The sequence below is a fragment of the Myotis yumanensis genome, unplaced genomic scaffold, assembly GCF_028538775.1.
Source record: "Myotis yumanensis isolate MYYU_CA2020_CCGP unplaced genomic scaffold, mMyoYum1.0.hap1 SCAF_1, whole genome shotgun sequence".
NCBI lineage: Eukaryota > Metazoa > Chordata > Mammalia > Chiroptera > Vespertilionidae > Myotis > Myotis yumanensis.
In genome coordinates, this window is record NW_027223752.1 from 210367391 (window position 1) to 210391315 (window position 23925).

Sequence of the window (23925 nt, forward strand, 5' to 3'; positions counted from 1 at the left end):
TATAATTATATATGTGTTTTCCAATGGTCTTAGGCGACCCCTGTGAAAGGGTCGTTCGACCCCCAGGTTGAGAACCACTGATCTAGTGTAACATGATTATTATTATTATTTTTTTAATGTCAGGCAAGTGAGAACACAAATAAGCCTGAGCAATGATGAAGAACTCTCAGAAAAATACATTCAGCCTCGCAGACAGTGGTTCAGTGAATTGAGAAGTAAGAAGCAAGTGAGTATCATCTTGATGGGTGGTAAGGGTGGGGGTCGAGGAAGCTTGCGTTTTTAGGATCTGCTCCAGTAGGTACTGTTTGCTACCATGCCCAGAACCTAGTATCGCGCTTGGCACATAATAAGGGCTCAGTAAACATTTAGTAAATGAATTTTCTAGAAGAAATTGAAAGAAGAAAAAAAAAAGACCAGTTAACATAGCCTGCTCGGCTATATTTTGGAAGAACTTGAAACTGGACAGTGAATAGGGAAAAAATGTATTCTGGCTACTGCCCTTTTGAGGCCAGGATTAGTTTTCAGTCCAGTGTTGGGAGAAACAGTGTTCTTAAGAAGCATGGGAAAGCCAAGCACAAGCTTACAGCACCTGAAAGAAAAGGGCTGCTTTTCTTTTTCCAAGAGAGAAAAAATCCATAAGACAAAGTGAAACGATTGGGGAAGAAATCAAGGGAAAAAAATATCCAATGTAAAAAAACCCCAAAACAAAATTAATGCAATGCTGGCAACAGAATGTGTGATCTTGAAAATTTTCTAACGATGAGTGTGTTGCTGGACCCGAAAGTTGTTTTATAGTTGATCATTTCCTACATTTATTCCACCCTGGCTTCTGCTCTGGCACAGCTGGATGGGAGAAGGGAGGCAGCAGGCAAAGATGCTCTATGCCTCTTCTTGATTAGTACAGATCATGATCAGTATAGATTGTTAAAACAGTGGCACGGCTACTCACTGCTTGGTTTTCACAGTCCAACAGGAGCCGTGTGCAACCATCAAAACGCAAGCCGCTGCCTCCCCTCCCGCCCCCTGAGGTTGCTGAAGAGAAGACCCGAGTCATGGCACTCTATGATTTTCTGCCCAGAGAGCCCTGTGACTTAGCATTAAAGAGAGCAGAGGAGTACCTGATCCTGGAGAAGCATGACACTCACTGGTGGAAGGCAAGAGACCGTTGGGGGTAAGACTGGTGGCTCAGTCCTTATCATATACCTCCTCTTTTATCCCCTACAGACGTCTGAAGCATCAAGAGGGCTGTTTACTGGCTCAGTTTCTCTGGGTTTATAACTTCCTTCTGTGTGAAATTAAACCTGTCCCCCAGCTCCCCATGTGTATGAGGGCATACTAGCACCATGATTTCAGCAGACCTCAGAAGTAGTTACACCTGGCTTCACATCCCAATGCTGCCGCTGACTATCGTGTCCTTTGGGCAAGTCATTTACCCTGAGTTTCCATTTCTTTTTTAAAAGATATGTTTTTAAAAATTGATTTTAGAGAGAAAGGAAGGGAGAGGGAGATAGAAACAAGGATTGGTTGCCTCCTACCTCCTGCATGCCCCGCACTGGGGATCGAGCCCGAAACCCAGTCATGTGCCCTGACTGGGAATCGAACCAGAGACCTCTTGGTGCATGGGTCAGCACTCAAGCACTGAACCACACCAGCTGGACTTCATTTCTCTTTTTTTTGAAATTGAGCTGTAATTGGCGTATAACATTCCATTAGTTCCAGATGTACAACATAATCTATAATAATAAAAGCATAATATGCAAATCAACCGAATGGCTGAACAGCGGAATGACCTTCCAGATGACCTTCTTGACGAAGCCGGAGCTGCGAGGGCCTCTAGTGATTGAATATTTGTATATATTTTAAAACAATCACCAGAAGAAGTTTAGTTAACATCTGTCACCATAGATAGTTACAGAATATTTTTTCTTGTGATGAGAACTTTTAAGGTTTAGTCTCATAGTAACTTTCAAATATGCAAAACAGTACTATTAACTATAGTCACTGTGCTGTACATTACATTCCTAGGACATTTATTTTGTCACTGGAAATTATATCTTTTGACCCTCTTCACCAATTGTTCCCACCCCCATGGCACTCCCCCAACTCTGGCAACCACCAAGTTATTCTCTTTGTCTGTGAGCTTTCAATTTTTAATGTAAAATACCTTTTAGATTCCACCTATAAGTGAGGTCATACAGTATTTGTCTTTTTCTCTGACTTATTTCACTTAGCATAATGCCCTAAAGTTCCATCTACATTGTTGCAAATGGTAAGATTTAATTCTTTAGTATGGCCAAATAATATTCCGGTCTATCTATCTATCTATCTATCTATCATATCACATTTTCTCTATCCATTCTTGCATTGATGGATACTTAGGTTGGTTTCATGTCCTGGCTATTGAAAATAATGCTGCAATGAAAATTGGGGTCCACAGTAGTGTTTTTTTTTTTTCAGATAAATGCTCAGAAGTGAAATTGCTGGATCACAAGCTAGTTCTATTTTTAATGAGTTTTTATGTCTTTATTTATAAAGTGGGGATAATAATTCCTATAGGTTCCTATTCTGATTTACACTTTCTCTGGGAATTGGACGTGTTTGTTTGTTTTTTCCTGTTAGGCTCTAAGGCAGGAACAGAAACAGGCTCTTCCTTATTTTCATATTTCTACAATGACTAGTTTTGGAAGTGGGGGCTGAATTAAGCAGCAAGGGGAAAAAGACCCTGGGATGCCAACAGACTTCACTGTGTCAGTTGCAATAGATGGTTAATGCCTGACTGAAGTCCTGGGTAGAGAAGGATTCTGAGGAGTTTCTGGGCTCTCTGGGAGAGAATGCTGGCATTGATTTCTGATCTTTGTCAAGATTTGAAGATTATAAGTATATAAATATCAGAAGTATTTATATTTCATGCCCTCTTTCTTTTAAAAAAAATATATTTTATTGATTTTTTACAGAGAGGAAGGGAGAGGAATAGAGAGTTAGAAACATCAATGAGAGAGAAACATCGATCAGCCGCCTCCTGCACACTCCCCACTGGGTATGTGCCTCCAACCAAGGTACATGCCCTTGACCAGAATTGAACTTGGGACCCTTCAGTCCGCAGGCTGACGCTCTATCCACTGAGCCAAACCGGTTAGGGCTCATGACCTCTTTCTTTATATTTTCCTGATTATTTTGTTGTCTTTCCAAATCTTAGTTTAGACTCAACATGTGATAGAGATATTTCAGTGGGAATAGGTATCAGTGGGTTTAAGACTGTGGAAATAGCGACTCCTGCAGGTGGCCTGTTGGCATGATTCAGACCTAAACAACCAACCAACCAACCAATTAATATTTAACTTTAAAGTTAATAAGTGCATATAGTTCTTTATGATATGAAAACATGATAAATAATGCCAACGTTCTCAAAAATAAGCACCGTTATTCATTTAGTAAATCATTTTCAATGCACTGTCATGCACATATTGAAATATATGGTATTGTTTGCAGATTTGATTGATCTAAACCTTATCACACTTTATACATTGTTCTATTAGTTGCTTTTATTTCCCAATAATATGTCTTGGGGATCTTTTTGTAATTTCAAATGGAATTTGAAGGTGTAGAGTAGGAAAAGGGAATTCCTCGCCCTGCGGAAGGGCGGGTAAATTGGTGTATCTTCCTTCTAGACAATTTGCTGTGTCTACTGAAAGACGCACATGCTTGGTGTCCCAGCAATTTCCCTGCTTAGTGTCTGTCTTAGAGAAATGCCCCTCCTTGTGCAAAAAAGGCACATTCAAGCATTTCTTCATCAGGTTGCTGTAATAGGGACGTGGCTAAACTAGAATATCTACTCTATCGAATGCTCTGCAGCAAACATTATCTTTGTAATTGCGCTGCTGTTAACCTGGTCACTGTGACATCCCAGTGGTCATGTAAATGCCCCCTTTTCTCTCTAAAAAGATTCTGGTATGTAAAAGGGAGTTTTACATACCACTCACATGATAAGTCAGAATCTTACTATTTATTATTTTGAGATTCTAGTTAAATGTGGAAGTGAAAAACCTGTTTTCCTCTTTTAACAACTTCCATAAAATGAATTTGACTTCCCCTACCGCCTTGACATTTATAAGAATTGTTGCCATTATAATGCTAGAAACTTGGCAAAATTTTTATTTTTGCTTTGTCTTTTGTTATAGGAATGAAGGCTTTATTCCAAGCAACTACGTGGCTGAAAACAAACTAACCAATTTAGAAATTTATGAGTAAGTGTCTTCCAAAATACGCTCTATGGTTAATCTATGAAAATCAGCTACGTTTTGTCAGGTTATAAGAGCAAATACTGTTTTCGGTCTGAAAAAGGAAAAGAAAGTCACACGTTCGGCAGCTCTAGTTCAAGAGGTCTTTGATCCTTACAATGGTTGATTCAGAAACTTCTTTTTCTTAAACTTATTTTTGTTTCGGTTTGTGTAGCCATTCTTTTTTGTTTTGGCAGTGACAGCATGAAACCAAACACTCATCTTGCACTTGTTTTACTATGTGTCCTAAATGGAAAATTATTTTTTAAAGGACATTACATTTTCAATGAGTGGCAAATTGGACTTCATTTATAGACGCGTTACTATATTTTGGCTCCTGTTTTGAAATGTTTTAGAAATAGTTGCAGATGAGAACAAGGCCAGTATAGTTTGGAAGAACTCTTGGCATGTTTGCTGGAGTCCTGCTTAGAAATCTATTTTTGTTATATGGATTTGGAAGATCTTAGCAATCACTTGTTTAATCCCTCATTCTGCAGATCAGAAACTACGGTGGAGAGATTAATTTATACGTAGAGAGTAGCCGAGCTGGGAGTAGTCCTAGTCTTTTATAACTTCAGGATCAATTTGAGCTCTTGAGTGCCCTCCCCCGACTTAGATATTTGTTTTGCAATTAACATATGCTTCCAGCAGGTGGCAGTAGGTAATGAGTGGAGGCATTAAGACCCCTGCTTCTCTGAGAACCAGTGAGCAAATACAAATTGAATGAGAGAACCCCCTTGGTCCACCTTGCTACTAATTTAAGTCACCTAGAGGCCAGACTCAGCATATCCCTTCCCTAAAACAAATCCAATTTTTAAAGAATTGGTGAATAACATACCCTTTATTGGAGGGGAGAAACAGGTGACGGATGACCACAGGATACATGACACATCAACGTAACCTTACCAGACTTCTCTATTAGCTATGTCTCAAGCTAGATCTCTCTCCCACGTCACTCTCCTTGGCCCCATTAGAGGGTCTCTTCTCTCTTCTCCTTTCCTTCACTCCCCTCTCTTGACCTGCGTCCTTTAGCTCTGCTCCGAAATTCCAGTCTCCACTCAGTCAAACAAAGCCCTTCGTGGCTGAACCCACCTTCCCTGGAAAACATTTCCACAGCTGTCTACAGTCACTCACGGATGGCCCATAGGAGTGTCACCACTATCTCCACTAAAGCTGACCAACACAAACAGGTCTCTCTCTCTCTCTCTCTCTCTCTCTCTCTGTTTTTGTGTACCCTCTTGCTTTTTTCTCTTTAATATATATATTTTTTCAATTACAGTTGATATACATTGTTATATTAGTTCCTGGTGTACAACTCAGTGATTAGACATTTATATAACTTACAAAGTGATCACCCTGATAAATCTAGTACCCATCTGACACGACACATAGTTATGACAATATTATGGACTATATTCCCTATGCTGTACTTTACATTCCCGTGACTATTCCGTAACTGCCAATTTGTATTTCTTCATCCCTTTACCTTTTTCGCCTATCCTCCCAATCACCCTCCCAACTGGCAAATATCAAATTGTTCTCTGTATCTATGAGTCACAAATAGGTCTCTTTGAAAGCCAGGTCAGGGAAGTTTTGTTTGGAAATCTCCCTCTAAGAAAAAAAAAAAAAGGCTTTTTAAAAAATCTATCTATCTTTCTATGTCTGTCTATCTATCTATCTATCTATCTATCTATCTATCTATCTACCAGAATCCCAATTTGGTTTTTCCAGGAGGTTAAAGGAGACATGTATAAAGGTACCTAACAGTGTCTGGGGGTTAGTGAATAGAAAATCACTAACCAGCAATCTTCCTTTCCTTTTTTAAAAATTTTCAATGAATTTGCTCATTGCTGCCCCTGTTTAGACCAGTTCAACAACTTGTTTATATTATAGATATTGGATCATTTGAATAAAACTACTCTGAGGTTAGAATAACCATCTCACTTTCTTGGGCCTTGATTTACGTGTCTTTAAAAGTTACTTTCTTTTATCACTCCAATTATAGGAAGACTGCTTTTTAGTTTTATTGCTATTTCTTAAAAAAAAGATTTGTTAGTATATAGATATAATAATCACTAAAAATTATCAGCCATTCACTATGTGCCAAGCACTGTTCTAATGACTGTATAGAATTACTGCCCTAGGTCAAAGTCCTGTAGTGTGGACATAGAAATTGGGGGGAATCTGGGTTCAAATCCTCGTATCACCACTGATTAGTGCTTTGGCTGCAGGCATCTGCCTAATGTCTCTAAACATCCGAGTCATCTGACAACTGGGGAATAATACCTGTCCCATACGGTACAGACTGAATGTTCAATAATTTCTAGCAATTATCATTATTTCCTTGAACTGTGAAAATCACTAGAAAGGCATTGACAGTTTGAACCACCTTGCCCAGTATTGCAGGCGTACTCCATGTCATTCGTAATACATGTCATTGTTGCTTCAGTCCCCTGAATCACTTTATTTGTTCGATCTTTATTTATTGCACACTTATGCATTACCAGGTGTTAGCTTTTTCAGACACTGGAGATGCAACACGGAACACCCAGAAGCAGTCCCAGCTTCATGAGACTTACAGCTTCATGGGGATATAGATATTAAACAACTCCAAATTCACAGATAAATATGTAATTTTAAATAAATATGTAGTGTTGGGAAGAAACAGTGTGGGACACTGGGAGAAAACAATGGGGAAGGAGGTATAATTTAGCTATAATTTAGAAAACAATGGAGAAGGAGGTATAATTTAGATGTTGGTTGGGGAAGGCTTTCTGAGGAAGTGACTTGAGGCTAAAGGTGATAGGAGGTCCTCAGGGGAAGGAATGCTGTGTCAATGTGGGCTCTGACATCTCAGGGGAACATTTATAAGTAGAAATATTTATGGCTATTTTGTTTTTAAATTAATATCCAATTATCAACAATACAATGTAAAAACCTAGTTTTCAATGAGCCTTCAAATTTAACTTGTAAATCATGATATACTCTTTATAAATATGAAAAAATATGAACAATTACCTTATTTCAGACTCAACATATTAAATGTCCTTCAACAATCAGTCCTATTTATAAGTTCAGCTGATTAAATTTCCTGAAACATTTAACTGAATTAATAAGCTGAATACATTCAGTTTTCTTTTTTTAGTACTTCACATGCCAGACAGGACAAATTTGCAACTGCCATAGCCCTTTGTAAGTCTTTCCATGATCCTGGACATCTAATAAATTAAACTTATGTGGTAAATCTAATAAATTAAACACATGTGAATCTCATCGAACCCTAGGTAAATCTAATAAATCAAGTTCTCTTAACCATGCAAATATTTTAAAAATGAGTCAAATTTCCTTAAACTTCAAATACCAAGAAAAGATTAATTATAAATTTTAAACCGGAGGCAAAACTCCCAATATGCCAGATTCTTTTCAAATTATAGACGTTTTAAATAGCAAACATTGATTATTCTGAACTTTATATGAGTCTGATTTATCTCATGATCTCTGCACTGACTGCTTAACCTTCTCAGGGTTACAAAGTCACTTACTAAGAGAAGCAGATTTACCCTCTCAGGTTGAAGAGGGTTTGTAGGTTGAAAACTCAAGAGCACAATACTGTTACTTACTGATCGGAAATCTAAGACAGGGGCGTGGGACCTGAGGCCTCTACACAAGATGTTTGTACTCAACCAGAGTTGGATATGCTGGATTTTTTAAATATGTCAATAGAAGCCCTGTCCCAAGTCCCAGGCCCACATCCTTTGGTATCAGTTTTATAATTAGTGTTGTCTAGGTGTAAGTTACAGCCTTACTGATTTAAAAAAACAAACACAACTCTTCTAACTTTTGCCATCTGACTTAATTCTGCAATACATGCCCCAACCTCCTAAGTTATATTCATCCAATCTCATTATTGGCTGTGGAATCTTGCATTATTTTAAAGAATCCTAAATTCTTCCTATATTTGTATCTGGCTCTTTGGTTACAACTTTGAAGTCATTCTAATGACATAACACACAGATTTTTAATTTACATTTAAACAAAATAACCTATTTACTTATATTATTTATCACTATAATAAATAAATAAAATACAAAACAACAAAATGAACACTGATGTGATGGCCAGTGAAAAACATTCAGAAGAAATGCAATTTATCTTAACTTTTTCTTATTTGAAGTTCCATTATGCAGTCTTTACTTTTCACAGATTCAACATATTTTATTGAGCTATAATTGTTATTCTCCTTTTAGCACCCATGTTTCACAACTTAGCCAGTGGGGGCCCCTTGAAACTGATTCCCCATGTCTCTATTTCTACAACAGGAGGTCTCAGATTCACCTTGAAATTCCCTTCAGAATATGAATATTCATTAAAAAGTACTAAATGATATTCACAGTTGAACATCACAGTTACTCTTATTCCCACTAGTGATAAGTAGTCATATTATTTTATCTAGAATCATCCCTAATCATCCCTACTATCTATGGCTCGTTTTCCTTTTAAGGGCATTAGTATTTTTAATACCTGACCATCCTAATTTAGTGGCAGCTTTCTGCTGCTAGAGGTTAGGGGAAGTCCATGTAATAAGATCGATTCCATCCTCAAAGTCAGGTATGAGTTTCATTTAGCTACCATCTGGCCCACCCGTTATGACTCAATGCAGGGCTATATGTGCATTCTTCCTTCCACTGTCCTTAAAAATAGTATTTCTGGTAATATTAAACTAGTTGCTTTTTAAAATCTTGTTTTAAAATGAAAGTTTTTCCATTTTTCTTTTTCTCTTTTTGGTTCTGTTTCCTTTTTCTTTCTTGTACCATGTTTGCTTACTGACTAGGTTTTGTCATACAAAACTTCATGTTTAAGTTATAATATTATTTAATTATGACAACTGTGTGCACTTTGGTATTCTAAAGCAGCGATTTTCAATCAGTGTGCTGCAAGAATTTTTAAAACATGCAATAACTGACTATTTAGTCAGGGGGCACTGACCTTTTTTCCTTTAGATTGTCAAAAAAAAAAAAGGGCGGGGGCAACAACCAACACAATAATAGTCACCCAGTATGAATGAATCAAAATTTTACATATATTTTTTTATGTCAGATTGGCAAAATACATAATATATATTTTGGTGTGCTGCAGAATTTTTGTAATTAGTTTATGTGTACCATGAAATGAAAAAGGCTGAAAATCGCTGTTCTAAAGTCTTGTAGTGACATGTTTCTTGCAGAGAGGTAGCAGAAAGATAGGGGGCAGAAGAGGACTTGGAGAGTTTGAGGAAGGAAGGAATCCCAAGTGGCGAAGCTCAGTGAGTGAACAGGGAATGAGGAAAGATGGGCCCGGAGAGGGGGTGTGGAGCAGGGTTATATAGATTGTTCCACTCACTAAACTGCTCACTTTACTGCAGAGTAACATACTTGGGAAAGTCACATAAGTTAGAGTGGGTTTTAATTTTGGAAAGGTAACATAGCACATACAAAAACATGCAAATAAGAACTTCCCGAGAAGAAAGAAACAAGTATTTTTTTAGTTTGTCTACCAGAACTCAACGAAGTGTTTATTGAAGATGATGACTTCTTTTTTATTTTTTAAATTCTCACCTGAGGATATATTTTTATTGATTTTAGAGAGAGAGGAAGGGAAAAGGAGAGAGAAAGAGAGACATTGATCAGTTGCCCCCTGTACCCTGACCGGGGATCAAACCCACAACCTGGGTATGTGACCTGCATGGGAATCAAACCCACGACCTTTCGGCGTGTGGAACACTCCAACAACCCAGCCACACTGGCCAGGGTGAAGATGATGACTTCTTAACCACATATCTTTCATGGAAATTTTTAGGAGGTTAAATTTTTCAAAATTACATACTAAGTGTGTGCCAGGAAGTTGAAGTGAGATAATAGAATAAACTTGCAACTAATAAAACTCCACTAAACTAAATTAACTGGCCCATAATAGTACATTATTGTTTACGTGAACTTAAAAACCCACTCTATATTCTAAAAATCAGTTCTGGAGTAAGTTTTTAAGACAGAAATGGAGCAGGGTGTTTTCTTTTTTCTGGAAAAAAAAAAGAGAAATATACAATTTAAAAATTATTTTTATTGCTTTTACAGGTGGTACCATAGAAACATTACCAGAAATCAGGCAGAACGTCTTTTGAGACAAGAGGTAATTCAATTTATTCTTGAATAAATCTGAATATTTTCAAAATTTCCATGAGGGCTGCATTGTAAAGAAAGACCTTACCCAACTAAAAAGTTTTATTGCTTCCTGTTCTTTTTAGTTTTAAAGTATTATAATTTCATCTCTATACACATTTTTTCTCTACACATTTTTTTGATGTTGTACACTAGTTGTCCTTATATCAGATTATGTCTTTATTGATTTTCATCATAACTTTAGAAACATTTTTCCTGAAATGATTTCAACACCAACATTCTAAAACTCCCTCATCTACTCCAAAGTGCATTCTACCGAACAATCCATATTTGAATGGCCCAAACACCTTTGCTTCAGTGCCAATCAAATATACACCCTATCCTCATGAGCTTAGCTTAGGCTCATTAAAAACACAATAAAAAAATACACGGTGCTGCACCTTCTTTGATCTTTGGGAACAAAGGGAAGAGTAAGGTAGCCAAAATATCAAGCTTGGTCAAAACTGATCATTTAGGTTAAAACAAAACAAAGCTGCATAGAGCAGTGATGGCGAACCTTTTGAGCTCGGTGTGTCAGCATTTTGAAAAACCCTAACTTAACTCTGGTGCTGTGTCACATATAGAAATTTTTTGATATTTGCAACCATAGTAAAACAAAGATTTATATTTTTGATATTTATTTTATGTATTTAAATGCCATTTAACAAAGAAAAATCGACCAAGAAAATGAGTTCGCGTGTCACCGGTTCATCATCACTGGCATAGAGTTTAAATTTCCAACTGACGGTAAACATTACCTGTGGGTACATGTGGAGTCAAAACTAGAAAGTACGTACAAGGTATTTGTGTCATTACACACTGCTGTCGGATGTTGAGGAAATCTAGAAATATAAGTGAGAAAGAATCGGTTCTGTAACTAAAAACCCAATGCAGGAATGGCTCAGGACACAGGGAGGGTCCAGGTAACAGCTGGGGGACAGGCAGAGAGAGCATGAGGGACACAGACCGAGGTCACCTCATGGGAGTGGGCATGGAGGTTGGAGGCCAGGCCTGGCTTCACTGGCTAGGAGGAAATGGAGAGTGCCACAAAGGTGGTGTCCTTCTGGCTTTCAAAGTGATCTTAGTAGGTCCAGAATGAGCAAAGAAGATGGATGAGAGGTGAGCAGAACCAGAGGAGGAAAGTCCAGAAGTAGATCCACAGTGAGCCAGGTGATCACAGGTAACATGGCTGTGCAGGTTCAGCGTGAGTGGTTCTGCATCTGAGAGGAAGCCTGACAGGGCGAGGGTCTGACCTCCCCACAGGCTAGGACAGGGAGTTATGTGACAACCCCCACACAGCCTAGATATCACCGCATGCAGTCACATTTGGCCATGACATTTCCGGATGAAATAAGACATTTGAGCCCATCCTCTCATCTTTCTTGTCCTCCCCCACTCCCCAGAGGCAATCACGGTAGAAGGACATTTCCCATTTTGTCCCTATGTTTACATTTTTATCATAGATTGTGCAATAAGCAAACTGTAGTGTTATTTTATGTGTTTTGACGTTTAACATAAAGGAGGCCATATGTGTTGATTTTCTAAATTAAGCATTATATTTTCAATTTTATTCAAAAGGGTATAGATAGATCAAACACATTCTTTCAACTACTGTCTACTATTTCATTATATGAGTACTAGAGACCTGGTGCATGAAATTTGTGCACGGGTAGGGTCCTTAGGCTTGGCCAGTGATCAGGGCCAATCTGTGGGGCGATCGGTGGTGTGATCGGTGGGGGGGGAGAGGGGGGGCGGTGAGGGGGGGCTGGCACACGCCTGGGCTGGCCTGGGGCCTGTGGGCTGGGGGCAGCTCCTGCGTTGAGTATCTGCCCCCTGGTGGTCAGTGCACACCATAGCAACTGGTCATTCTGCCAGTTATTCCACCGTTTGGTCAATTTGCATATTAGGGTTTTCTTATATAGGATACCCAAACATATCCATTTCACTAGTGATAAACATTCAAATTGTTTCTAATTTCCTACTATCACAAACAGTGCTGCAGAGAACTTCTGTGTATGTTTCATTTGATATGCAAAGGAAGGGGTTTCTTTCAATTATACCCAGAAATAGAATGGTCTGGTCAGGGGTATGTGCACATTTAACATTACTAGATATTATCAAATCATGATTCAAAATACTTGTACTAGTTGAAACTCTTCCAAGGAATGAGAAAACTAGTTTCCTACATTCTTGCCAACATTTGGCATCTGCCTGGCATTGAGTAAGAAATTTCATATATATTTTGAAATGTGCATTTCTTTGATAAACATCTCGATTGAGTAACTGTGGGCCAGTGGGCTTTCTCTGCTGTTATGTAATAAAGGAATTGTATGTTTTATTTTAAACGTTTTTAAAGATTTCACATTTAGGCCTTTCATTTGGAGAGAGAGCTAGATTTTACCATAAAAGGTTCTTTGGTTTGACAATTTGAGCAGGAAATGGGGCTTGTCTCTTGGTAAGCATCTGGAAGGAGAAGGAGACTGCCTTCTGGACTGTGTCACCTTAATGGCCAGGCCATACTGTGGGCTGTGCAGCTCTCAAGCAACTTATTGGGAGCACTTCACGGGTATAAACTTTCATGGCTTTGACAAGATTCTGAGATATTTTTCTCTCCACAAGTGTAAACACCCTCAATAAAGCAGAAGCATTTTAAAATAACAAACACACACACACACACACACACACACACACACACACACATCAAATAAAACTCCCCAACATTCAAGATTATTTAAAAGCAATTCGCAGCTTTATTGAGATTTTCCAAAAATGTCAGTGGAGATGCAATTCATAATCTAACATCAAACTTATTATAATGTTCTTTCCTCTTGCCGTATCCCTTTTTGTGTCTCCCATACCCAGAGCAACTGGAATGGCTCTCCTCGCTCCTCTCTCCCGACTCCCCCCAATTTATTCCCTTTTCTTCCTTATTACAAACTCTGGTCTCCGTTCCCTCTCTGATCCCAACAATTTCAGGTGCATTTCTCCCTCCCTCCTTTGCCCCCACCTGTCATTTTCTTTCTTTTCTTCCAAAGTACAACTCTGTCTGTTCATCCTACTCATCAGCTGTTTCCATCTGTCATCCTGATCAATGTAACAAAAATAACTAAATGGTGGTATACACGGCTGTCAAATGCAGGATTTTGCTTAGGAAAACTGGGGGCAAAGTTTGAAGATGCTCATATATACAAAAAAATCTTTGTCCTAAATGTATGTTATTTTATAGGTATTATTTCTAAGCCTGTACTTGTAAACACAGTCTCAGGCTTTTATCCTAAGTCAGTATGGCTTTGGTTTTCATTACTGAGATGTGGGTTTGTCTTCCTTTCTGATAAATGTAAACTTGTGCAATGAATGAATTGTTTTGCAGTCCAAAGAAGGTGCATTTATTGTCCGAGATTCAAGACATTTGGGATCCTACACAATTTCCGTGTTTACGAGAGATAGGAGGTAAGCCATTGGGACTTTGGTCACTGTAGAAATAACAACTCCTGGGACTGCCCTTCTCAGGGAGGCACCGTCACTTACAGGATGTAAGCGAGAGCCCTGCATAGGGAGTTTACTAGACTGGAAATTAGGACAGACCAGTTCAGTTTGTATTCCTAACAAGATCTGTGTGTGGCATTGCGTGTTACTTAAGTTCTCTCTTCTCCTTTTCTCAACCATCAAGTGAGGAGGCTTGATGAGTTGTTGCCCAACTGGTGGTGCTTTCCTCATATCCATTGTCTATCCTGGGTCTACCTGTGGAGTTCACCTGCCCTCAGGAAGCTTCCTGTGTCTCTGCAAGGAGGCTCTCTGGGTGAGGGAACACATGGTCCCCGTGGCTAGGCCGGCCGGACGTGCCTGAGGATTAACATCCGGAGCCACCCTCCCCCAATGGGGAACGGGAGCTGGTGGATAAGACCTCGGCTTCTTTGTACTTTAGTGGGACAATCCCAAGGTGTGTTCCACAGCCTCTCAGCTTCCGATAAGGATTAAACTCCGGTTGCCCGTGGCAGAGCTGCTCATCAATATGCCCTGTATTGGTTTTCCTCCCTTCTTTGTCTCACATCGCCTCACACCCCTCCCAGTGCATTTCTTCATTCCTATAACATACTTGATAGTCAATAAATACTCACGTGCCCATTAGGAAATCTTGTTGTCACCTAGACTTTGGCTGAGGTTATGTTTGATTCTAAGGCTCCAATAAGACAGCTGAGGAATTCTCCTGGGATGGGAGGGACCTGTTTAATTTAACCCAATCCGCGCTTCGGTGTGTAGTGTTGCCAGGCTAAGGGTTTGAGAGGTGGAGCCCTGTTGCTTACTGAATTGACTTAGTTCCAAAGTGACCTTTTATTTGTTTACTAATTCACATTTTATTGATTGTAGAAGCATGGAGCCTACCATCAAACATTACCAGATTAAAAAGAACGACTCTGGAGAGTGGTACGTGGCTGAAAGGCATCTCTTTCAGTCAATCCCTGACTTGATCTGGTATCACCAGCACAACGCCGCTGGTAAGTCAGGAACTTCAGGCTGGGAGAGTCAGCCAGGCTCTCGATAGGCAATGCATCTTTGGTCTTAGACACTTTACACATATCCCCGCAAAAATGTGTAAGAGCTCGAAATACAACGTGCTTCTGAACAATTCCCTTCAGTGACACTTCTTTGGTTGTCTAGTCAGGGAGCAAGAGTTAGGTCATTTTTTTACATTTCTGCCAAGTTAGAAAAGCAATAGATGACAGAGAAGCAAAGGCTATTGAGTCATTCATTATACATTTGTTCTTAAAATTTATGCAGGGCTAAATGTAATAGGATTTCCAATGTCCCAATGGCCTCCTTTTCCTTGCCCCATAAATTTGCTCTCTATTTTAGAAGATTACAATAGAAAATTTGCTCTCATTCTCTGTTCTTTCTTGTTTGGAGAACAGAAGCTGTTACACAGGATGCAGCCTTTCACTTATTACAATTTGGCTTAAATATACTGGAGGCATATTTAGCCCCCACCCCCAGCTATTGTTTGCAATAATTGCTATTCGTACAAGCCTATCATCTATGGAAAGATGTAGGATTCCAGAAAGTTCCACCACAATTGCAATCACATCTCTGGCCTTCAGCCCTCATCAACCTCTGCTAGACCACTTGGAGCCCATGGGGGAATCCTCTTACCTCAGTTTTATAGAATTTGGAACCCACTGTAACTTTTCATATTTTTTTGACTTCTTGTCATACAATACTATTTTAGATTTTTCTCATGAAAAGTTGTATTGACAAAATAAAATCTCTTTTGGAAAGCGGCCACTTTTCTATTGTACTGGTTCTAAATATAAGGAATAAATCCAAGGACATTTTTATCCACTTATGGGAATGGGATGAGTTCTCATGGATATTCCAGGTGGTCAAGGGAGTTTGATTAGAGAGGAAGTGACGTTTCTGAGCGGGGCCAGGGAGGGTAGCCCTTTGAATCAGGAGACCAGTTTTGAGTTTTCCCCTTCACACACCTCTTTCTCCTTCCTTCAAAGACAAACTTTAAGAAACTGAGTGGTTTTGGTGGTGAGGTTAAAAACAAAACAAAACTGAGGTAGATCAGGATGTACCGACATGAAAAGATGTTAGTGATAAGTTATTTAGTAAAAAAAAAAAAAAAAAAAAAGTACAAAGCAATATATTTAGTGTGTAGTCCTATTTTTGAAAAAATACACATTTGCACATATATGTGTGCACAGAGAAACTTGACATTTAGGTAATAATTTTTAAACTGATAAGATTATAACAGACTATAAACTGTTAAGGTTTACCTCTGGATAAGGAGATTTAGATATGGGAAGCTTTTCTTTCCTGCTTTATAAATTGCTTTAAGGTTTAATTTTTTTATTACCATGTACATAAATTATTCTTACAATATATAAAATACCATAGAGATAACTTTTAAAATAAAAAACCTGGGTTAAGCCATAAAAACAATGAAAAGTGGGACTTGAAAACTTAAAACAATGGCTGCTATTTATTTATTTTTATTATTATTATTTTTTAACATATTTTTATTAATTTCAGAGAGGAAGGGGAAGGGGGGGAGAAAGAGAGAGAAACATCAATGATGAGAGAGAATCATTGATTGGCTGCCTCCTGCACACCCCACACTGGGGATCAAGCCCGCAACCCAGGCATGTGCCCTTGGCCGGAATCGAACCTGGGACCCTTCAGTCTGTAGGCTGATGCTCTATCCACTGAGCCACGCCGGCCAGGTTGGCTGCTATTTATTAAAGAGAAAATAAGTAGAAAAGAAATACAGCAACAAGAAAGAAGGGTGATAAGAAGAAAGGCAGGGGACCCAGAAGGAACTCATTTATTGCAGACTTACTTGGGGCCAGACCCTGTTCTGAATGCTTGTATGTATATTTATTTATTGAACCTTCAGAACAATCCTATGAGGTAGGTGCTGTTGCTATCTCCATTTTACAGGTGAGGAAACTGAGGCATGCGTTGTGAGGTAACTTACTCAAGGTCACACAGTCACTTAGTGTGTGAACTGAGATTTGAACTCCAATAAATCTTTGAAACTGTTGGAGCCACTGAACCTATGAAATCCGGAGTCTGCACACAACTCCTGCCATCACCTCCAGAAAGAGGCAAATCATGTCACTGGGGAATATTGTGGAGGCTCCACTTTTGGAAGAGGTTGTGCATCAAAACCCATGACTATCATGTCTGTTTCTTGATCTCTGGTGAATTGAGCTCATGACCATCCATCTCCTTAGCAGAAGTAACGGCAATGCAGACAGTGACAGACTTCTTCCTATCAGAGAGACAGACTATCATGACACCACTGGTAGTAATTCACAGCATAAAAACATTTGACAAAACTTTTTAAGTTAGAGGGAAGTGTTGGGGTCTTAAGGAAATTCCTTTTTATGTTTGTCTGGACCACGTGTTATGGAGACCCAGCTTGATGAAGGCTCGAATCTCAACTAGGTCTTCAGAGTCACTGGGGATTCTTATATGTGTCCTGACTGGGGGTCAAACCCCAAACCCTGGTGTATTGGGGACGATGCTCTAACCAACTGAGCTACCTGGCTAGGGCTCCAATGCTATTTTTAAAAAAAATTACTCTCAAAAAGTGAAATAGGGAAATGGTTACACTTAAGCACTGTTTAGTTGAATAAATTGATACAACTTTGGTAGATACCCTTTGATCAGGAAACCACATTTTAAGGAATTTATCCTAAGGCGATAAGTTGAGAGGTGCATACAAGATCATACAGCGTATTTTACAATAGGGGAATCTTGGAAATAACTTTAAGGTCTATTTATAGTCATTGGTATACAACAGTTACCTGTTGATTATATAAGCTTATAGCAAGACATTTAAATTTCTGTAAAATGTATTGGATGTGTATAGTCTTTCAAATACGCCTATAGAGATTTTTACAAAGATGTTCATCAATAGTACTTCTCCAGATGTTAATATTTTGTGAGGGATCTTTATTTCATCTTTATATGTTCTTGAATTCTTTCATTTGTGTTCAATGAGGATATATTATGTAATGAAAAATGTTTTTCAAATGGGAAAAATAAGCAAACAGACTAAGTAGGATAGTGCCTTATTTATGTAAAGAATGGTACTATCATTTTGTATGTCATTTATATTAGTAACTAGGCTTGAAATGCTGACTTCTCTTTCTCCCTAGGTCTCATGTCCCGACTACGCTACCCAGTTGGGCTGATGGGCAGCTGTTTGCCAGCCACCGCTGGTTTTAGCTATGGTAAAGTAGACACATGTGCTCCAGTAAAGCATCAGATCCAGTAAAGAATTTACCCCAAGTTCCCTCCGTGTTCTTTAAGTTCTCAGCTCTCTGAGATGTCTATTGAGTTACATTCCTTCTCAAAGTTTAAATCCCCCTTCTGAGATGTTTAATTATATGCATCTCCTAAGGACAATTTAAACTTTGGGGGGAAATGTTTCATTTTTACCCCAAATTTTACTATTAAGAACCCTTTTGATAAATTATAGTTCTTTTCATTTGAGTGTTTGGGCTGTGGCTCTCTGGTTACATGGGTTTCTGGGAAATGATGCTCCCCGAGAGAACCTGTTAAAATGAGCTGCTAAAATTGTCCGCATCCCTTTTTTTAAACAGCACAAAATCTGGACAAAATTTGATTTTAACTATTTTCTAGCAAATGGGTTATTTACAAATCTGTGAGAATACATAGAGATAAAGAATCCCATATTCTAATTTGGTGACGCTTTATTCCTTTAAATTTCTCTCATTGGTGGGACTCAGAATATATTGGGAAAAATGATAACACAATTATATTGTGTAACAGGTAACCAAGACTCAATGTCTCTATGTTAATTGAGATGTAAGAGTGATTTCAGGGTGTTATGGGTACCTGGATTCTTTCCTTGCCCTTAAATACTATCTATATATATAAAAGCCTAAGTGACCGTTATGACTGGTCAACTGAACGACTGGTCAACTGGTTGCTATGACATGCACTGACCACCAGGGGTCAGACTCTCAATGCAGGAGATGCCCCCTGGTGGTCAGTGCACTCCCACAGCCAACCTCCTTCGGCTGGCCAACCTCCCGTGGTCCCTGCCCCTGGCCAGCTGGTCCTGATCAGCCCTGAGTGGCCGCGATTGCCAGCCAGGCCGAGGGACCACACCTGTGCAAGGATTCGTGCACCAGGCCTCTAGTATATAATAAAAGTTCCACCATTAGCAATTTAAGTTACAATGGCCCTGTTTAATTTTTTTAAACTAAACTCAATTTTTAACATCCAGAACAGTGGACAATTTATTAGTCTATTGCTCAGTTAGTTTTGCCTACTTTACTCTAAATGGAATTGGACACCATGTGTTCTTTTGTGCCTGGCATCTTTCTCTCAGTTCATACATCAGCTCACTCATGGTTTTGGGTGTGGTTGGTCCATTTTCATTGTGTTGTGTGGTGCTGCATGCATGACTATACCACAATGGATTTTTTTTTTAGATGGCCATTTGGGTTATAACCAATTTTTGTCTCATATATTATGAATATTCTTGTATGTCTTTTGATGAAGTTCAGTACACATTTATACTCCAATATTGTATATATACTTAAGGGTAGAATTTCTGGGTCATAGGATATGCACTTAGATTTCATCAGTTTTCCAAAGAGCTTAACGAAATTACATTTCAATGAACAGTTTACGGAGTTCCAGCTGCTCCATACCTTCCCCCTTGCCAATATTTGGCATTCTTGTGGTTTTTGTTTTTGTTTTGTTTTATTTTCACTTTAGCCAGTCTGGTAAGTGTGTAGTGGTATCTCATTATGGTTTAAATGTTCAATTCTTTGATGACTAATTATTTTGATCAAGTTCTCATAGGTTTGGTGGCCATTTGGGTATTCTCTTTTGTGAGAAAATAAATTCAACCCTCCCTGGTTTGGCTCAGTGGATAGAGGTCGGCCTATGGACTGAAGGATCACAGGGTTGATCCTCAGTAGGGGGCGTGCAGGAGTCAGCCTATCAATTATTCTCTCTCATCATTGGTGTTTCTATCTCTCTTTCCCTTTCCCTTTCACTCTGAAATCAATAAAAACATTTTTTTAAAAAAGATTGCAATTAAGTAAAAATGATTACAAAAAGAAAAAAAAGAAAGTTCAGGTTTTTTAAACCGTAAAAATAGGATTATCTACTTTTTCTAATTTATTTATATTCTGAATAGGCATTCTTTGTTGGTTACATGTTTTAGAAATATTTTCTCCCAGTCTGTGGCTTAACTTTTGATTCTCTTAATAAGATGTATTTGATGAACAGCATTTTTACAAGTGTAATTGTCAATATTTTCCTTTATGGTTACATTCTGCTGAATAAACCTATGTCAATCCCAAGGTCATGAATATGTCCTCCCATGTTACTTTTCAGACACACTTGCTATTGGGAGGGGGAGCACTTTACAAAGCTGTAAGAGCCATTAACTCTAATTCTTTTAAATGCATTATTTTAAAGTTCCAGCAGATGGTGGTATTGCTATATAAAAAGAGATTCAAAAGATTTGATACTTCTCAGTTTTCAAGAAACATTTTTCCCCCTGACTTGCTTCTATAGCAGTGATGGTGAACCTATGACACGTGTGTCAGAGGTGACACGCGAACTCATTTTCTTGGTTGATTTTTCTTTGTTAAATGGCATTTAAATACATAAAATAAATATCAAAAATATAGTATTTGTTTTACTATGGTTGCAAATATCAAAAAATTTCTATATGTGACACGGCACCAGAGTTAAGTTAGGGTTTTTCAAAATGCTGACACGCTGAACTCAAAAGGTTCGCCATCACTGTTCTATAGGATGAGAAATATGTAGTCACGTAAATGTCACTTCAAACACACACATACACACACACACACATATGTTAGAATCTCAACATTGGACATATTTATCAGATGGATTGATTAGACTTTTCCAAGGAAGAAAAGCCCTCTAGGAATGAGAATGGGCAGTAGAAGGAACTGAAATGGGGGCGGGAAGCCCAAACGTTGTCTCACAAGTTTACTCACTAGGACAAAAGCAGACTTTGGACATGAATATTTCAGGTCCCAGATCTTGTTTTGGTAGGTTTAGCTTGGAAAGGCACAGAACTGTGTTTATCCTGGCTCTCTCTGAAAAGAGAAAGCATATTTTAATATCTATAATTCTTCTCCAAGTAAGTCAAGCTTATACTTTTGTTAATCCTCACCTGAGGATATTTTCCCAATGATTTTTAGAAACAGTGGAAGAGAGGGGGTGAGACAGAGAGAGACTGAAACATCAATGTGAAAGAGACACATCAATTGGTTGCCTTCCCTACTTGCCACAATTGGGGCTGGGAATTGAGCCTGCAACCAAGGTACATGACTTTGTGCCCTTGACTGGAATTGAACCCAGGACCTTTCAGTTCACAGGCTGATGCTCTATTCATTGAGCCAAACCAGCTAAGGTTCAAGCTTGTATGTTTTTCTTCTTTTTTTTAAATCCTCACCCAAGGATATTTTTTTCCATTGATTTATTTTTTCTTCTTTTTTATTTTTTTTAGAGAGAGTGGAAGAGAGAGGGAAAGACAGAGAAACATCAATGTGAAAGGAACACATTGATTGGTTGCCTCTTGCATGAGCCCTGACCAGGGCCTGGGCCGGGGAGAAGTCTGCAACCGAGGTATGTGCCCATGACTGGAATCAAACAGGCTGACACTCTATCCACTGAGCAAACCAGCAAGGGCTCAAGCTTGTATTTTTAAACTTGAATTCTGGAATTACACATTTAAGCCACAATGAGAGTATTAAAAATGATTGTAGGCCCTCTTCAATCATGTGTAAACTTTTTAACATCTCTATAAAATAAGAGACTAGATCTAGGTGATCCCTAAATCTTTTCTAGCTCTAAAATTTTAGCAAGCTTTTCCCTACTTATAACATGAATTTTTATTTTATTTTTTTGCTTTTCAGAAAAGTGGGAGATAGATCCATCTGAGTTGGCTTTTGTAAAGGAGATCGGAAGTGGTCAGTTCGGTGTGGTCCATTTAGGTGAATGGCGAGCACATCTCCAGGTAGCTATCAAGGCCATCAACGAAGGCTCCATGTCTGAGGAGGATTTCATTGAAGAGGCTAAAGTGATGACGTAAGCATAAAGAATACCCAGACAAATATCTTACAACACCCTTGTATCATGGAAAGAACATGGATTTTGGAGTCAGTCACACCTGGATTTGTCACAACTCTGCCCAAGCTAGTTGTGTGACTTGGGCAAATTGCTTAACCTTTATGTGGCCTGGATGAGTCAGTTCACCTTTCCAAGCCTGTCAATTTCCTCACCTGTAAAATGGGGATGGTAATACCTACCTCAATGGACCAATGTGTGGATTAATTGATATAATCTAGGAAAGTGGCAAAAATGTGTGTTTGCTTCAATAATAGGCCTTAATCAGTGCACTTTTTGTTCATTTTCTCAGAAGCAAAAATGTTGACTTTGTCTTTATAGTAATACTAGAGGCCTGGTGCACAAAATTTGTGCATGGGTAGGGTCCCTAGGCCTGGTCAGCGATCAGGGCCGAAGTGGGGCAACCAGCAGGGAAATTGGGGGCCTCCACTGGCATCCCCCTTGGACACCCTGGCACTGCCCACTCCCTGGCCTCACGCCCCGCTGGTCACCTCACTCTGTGGGGCGACCGGCAGGCTAATTGGAGGATCCCACCTTGGTTGGCCTGGGGCCTGAAGGCTGGGGGCAGCTCCTGCATTGAGCCTCTGCCCCCTGGTGGTCAGTGCACGTCATAGCGACCGATCGTTCCACCATTCAGTCAATTTGCGTATTAGGCTTTTATTATATAGGATAAGGATAAAGTATTTGCTTTCAGGAGATATTAGAATTCTGAACTTTAGGGGGGATGGGAGCAGGCTGGCAGAGGTTAATGCAATACTTTCAAAAATAAAGATTAAAAAAATAAAAATAAATTTTACCTTGAGAAAAAAATTAATGAAACTGAATGAAAGAAAAGAATTCTGAGCTTTAACAGAAGTGGCTCTTTGTAGACCCTCACAGAGCAGCATTTTCACTCAGCTGAACCCGTGGCTGTGTTTTACGTCTATAAACTGGCCTGGGCCAGGACAGACTGATAATGTGACACAAATCAAATCAACTTTAAGTATTTGTTCAACATTTACTTAAAAGGGACAACAATGTGGTGAAGAAAACCCAGATCACTTAGATTCTGTTTTATTATCCAAAGCAATTTAATTCTTCTCCCAACTTGCAGACTGAAATAGAAAAAACCAACCAACCAACCAACCAAAAAACCAAAAAACCAGAGGTGATTAACTGGACCCATTCTCCTTTAAAGGCAGAGCAACACTGTCTCTTGGGGCTTTAAAACCCAAACCCCAAGGGTCCTATCAAACTGTTCTCTCCATCCACTTACAACAAAATGATTTTCAAGGAAAGTTTTATGATAAACACAATTTTCCAGTGACATCAGCTTCCCAAAGATGTTTTTGTGCCTCTCGGCTGCCCTATTGGCCTTTGCTCCCAGATACTAATTGCATCCAAATATGGTGTTCCTATATCTGAGACCAAAAGTTCCTGTGTGTTGGATTAAATAGGGGTACCAAGAAAAGAATAAATAGGAGACATGTAAGTCAGGGACAGTTGAAGCCATACTGCAATTCCTATCAAACAAGAAAGAATTAGAGTTGTCTAATGTCATGAAGAGGGGATTCTTGAAAGTTTCAAGCCTTACTGGGCTTTTGGAGTCAGGATTTCTGAGGATGATAGTTTGAGGGTGATGGAAGATGCATGGAGTGTGGAGAATAGAAATAGCTCTTGCTGGCTTACAGAGGCAGGAATGAGGAGGCCAGGGGCTTATTTTTAAGTCAGTTCAGATAGACATACTGTGTTCTTACATTTGCACATAGTCAATTATTTTCCTGACTTTTAAAAAATGTTTTTATTGATTTCAGAGA

General features: G+C 38.9%; 1 protein-coding gene across 2 annotated transcripts in view; it reads left to right on the forward strand.

The window, feature by feature from the left end:
• The window catches only part of TXK (TXK tyrosine kinase), a 60283-nt gene that overhangs the window by 23978 nt on the left and 12380 nt on the right, over positions 1-23925 (forward strand). For both annotated transcript variants that reach the window (XM_070397039.1, XM_070397048.1), the window contains 8 exons: positions 124-226; positions 966-1171; positions 4179-4244; positions 10388-10442; positions 13842-13921; positions 14840-14967; positions 18139-18213; positions 21919-22090. In XM_070397039.1, coding sequence (XP_070253140.1) covers positions 124-226; positions 966-1171; positions 4179-4244; positions 10388-10442; positions 13842-13921; positions 14840-14967; positions 18139-18213; positions 21919-22090 — 885 coding nt within the window. The remainder of the gene's footprint in view (positions 1-123; positions 227-965; positions 1172-4178; positions 4245-10387; positions 10443-13841; positions 13922-14839; positions 14968-18138; positions 18214-21918; positions 22091-23925) is intronic.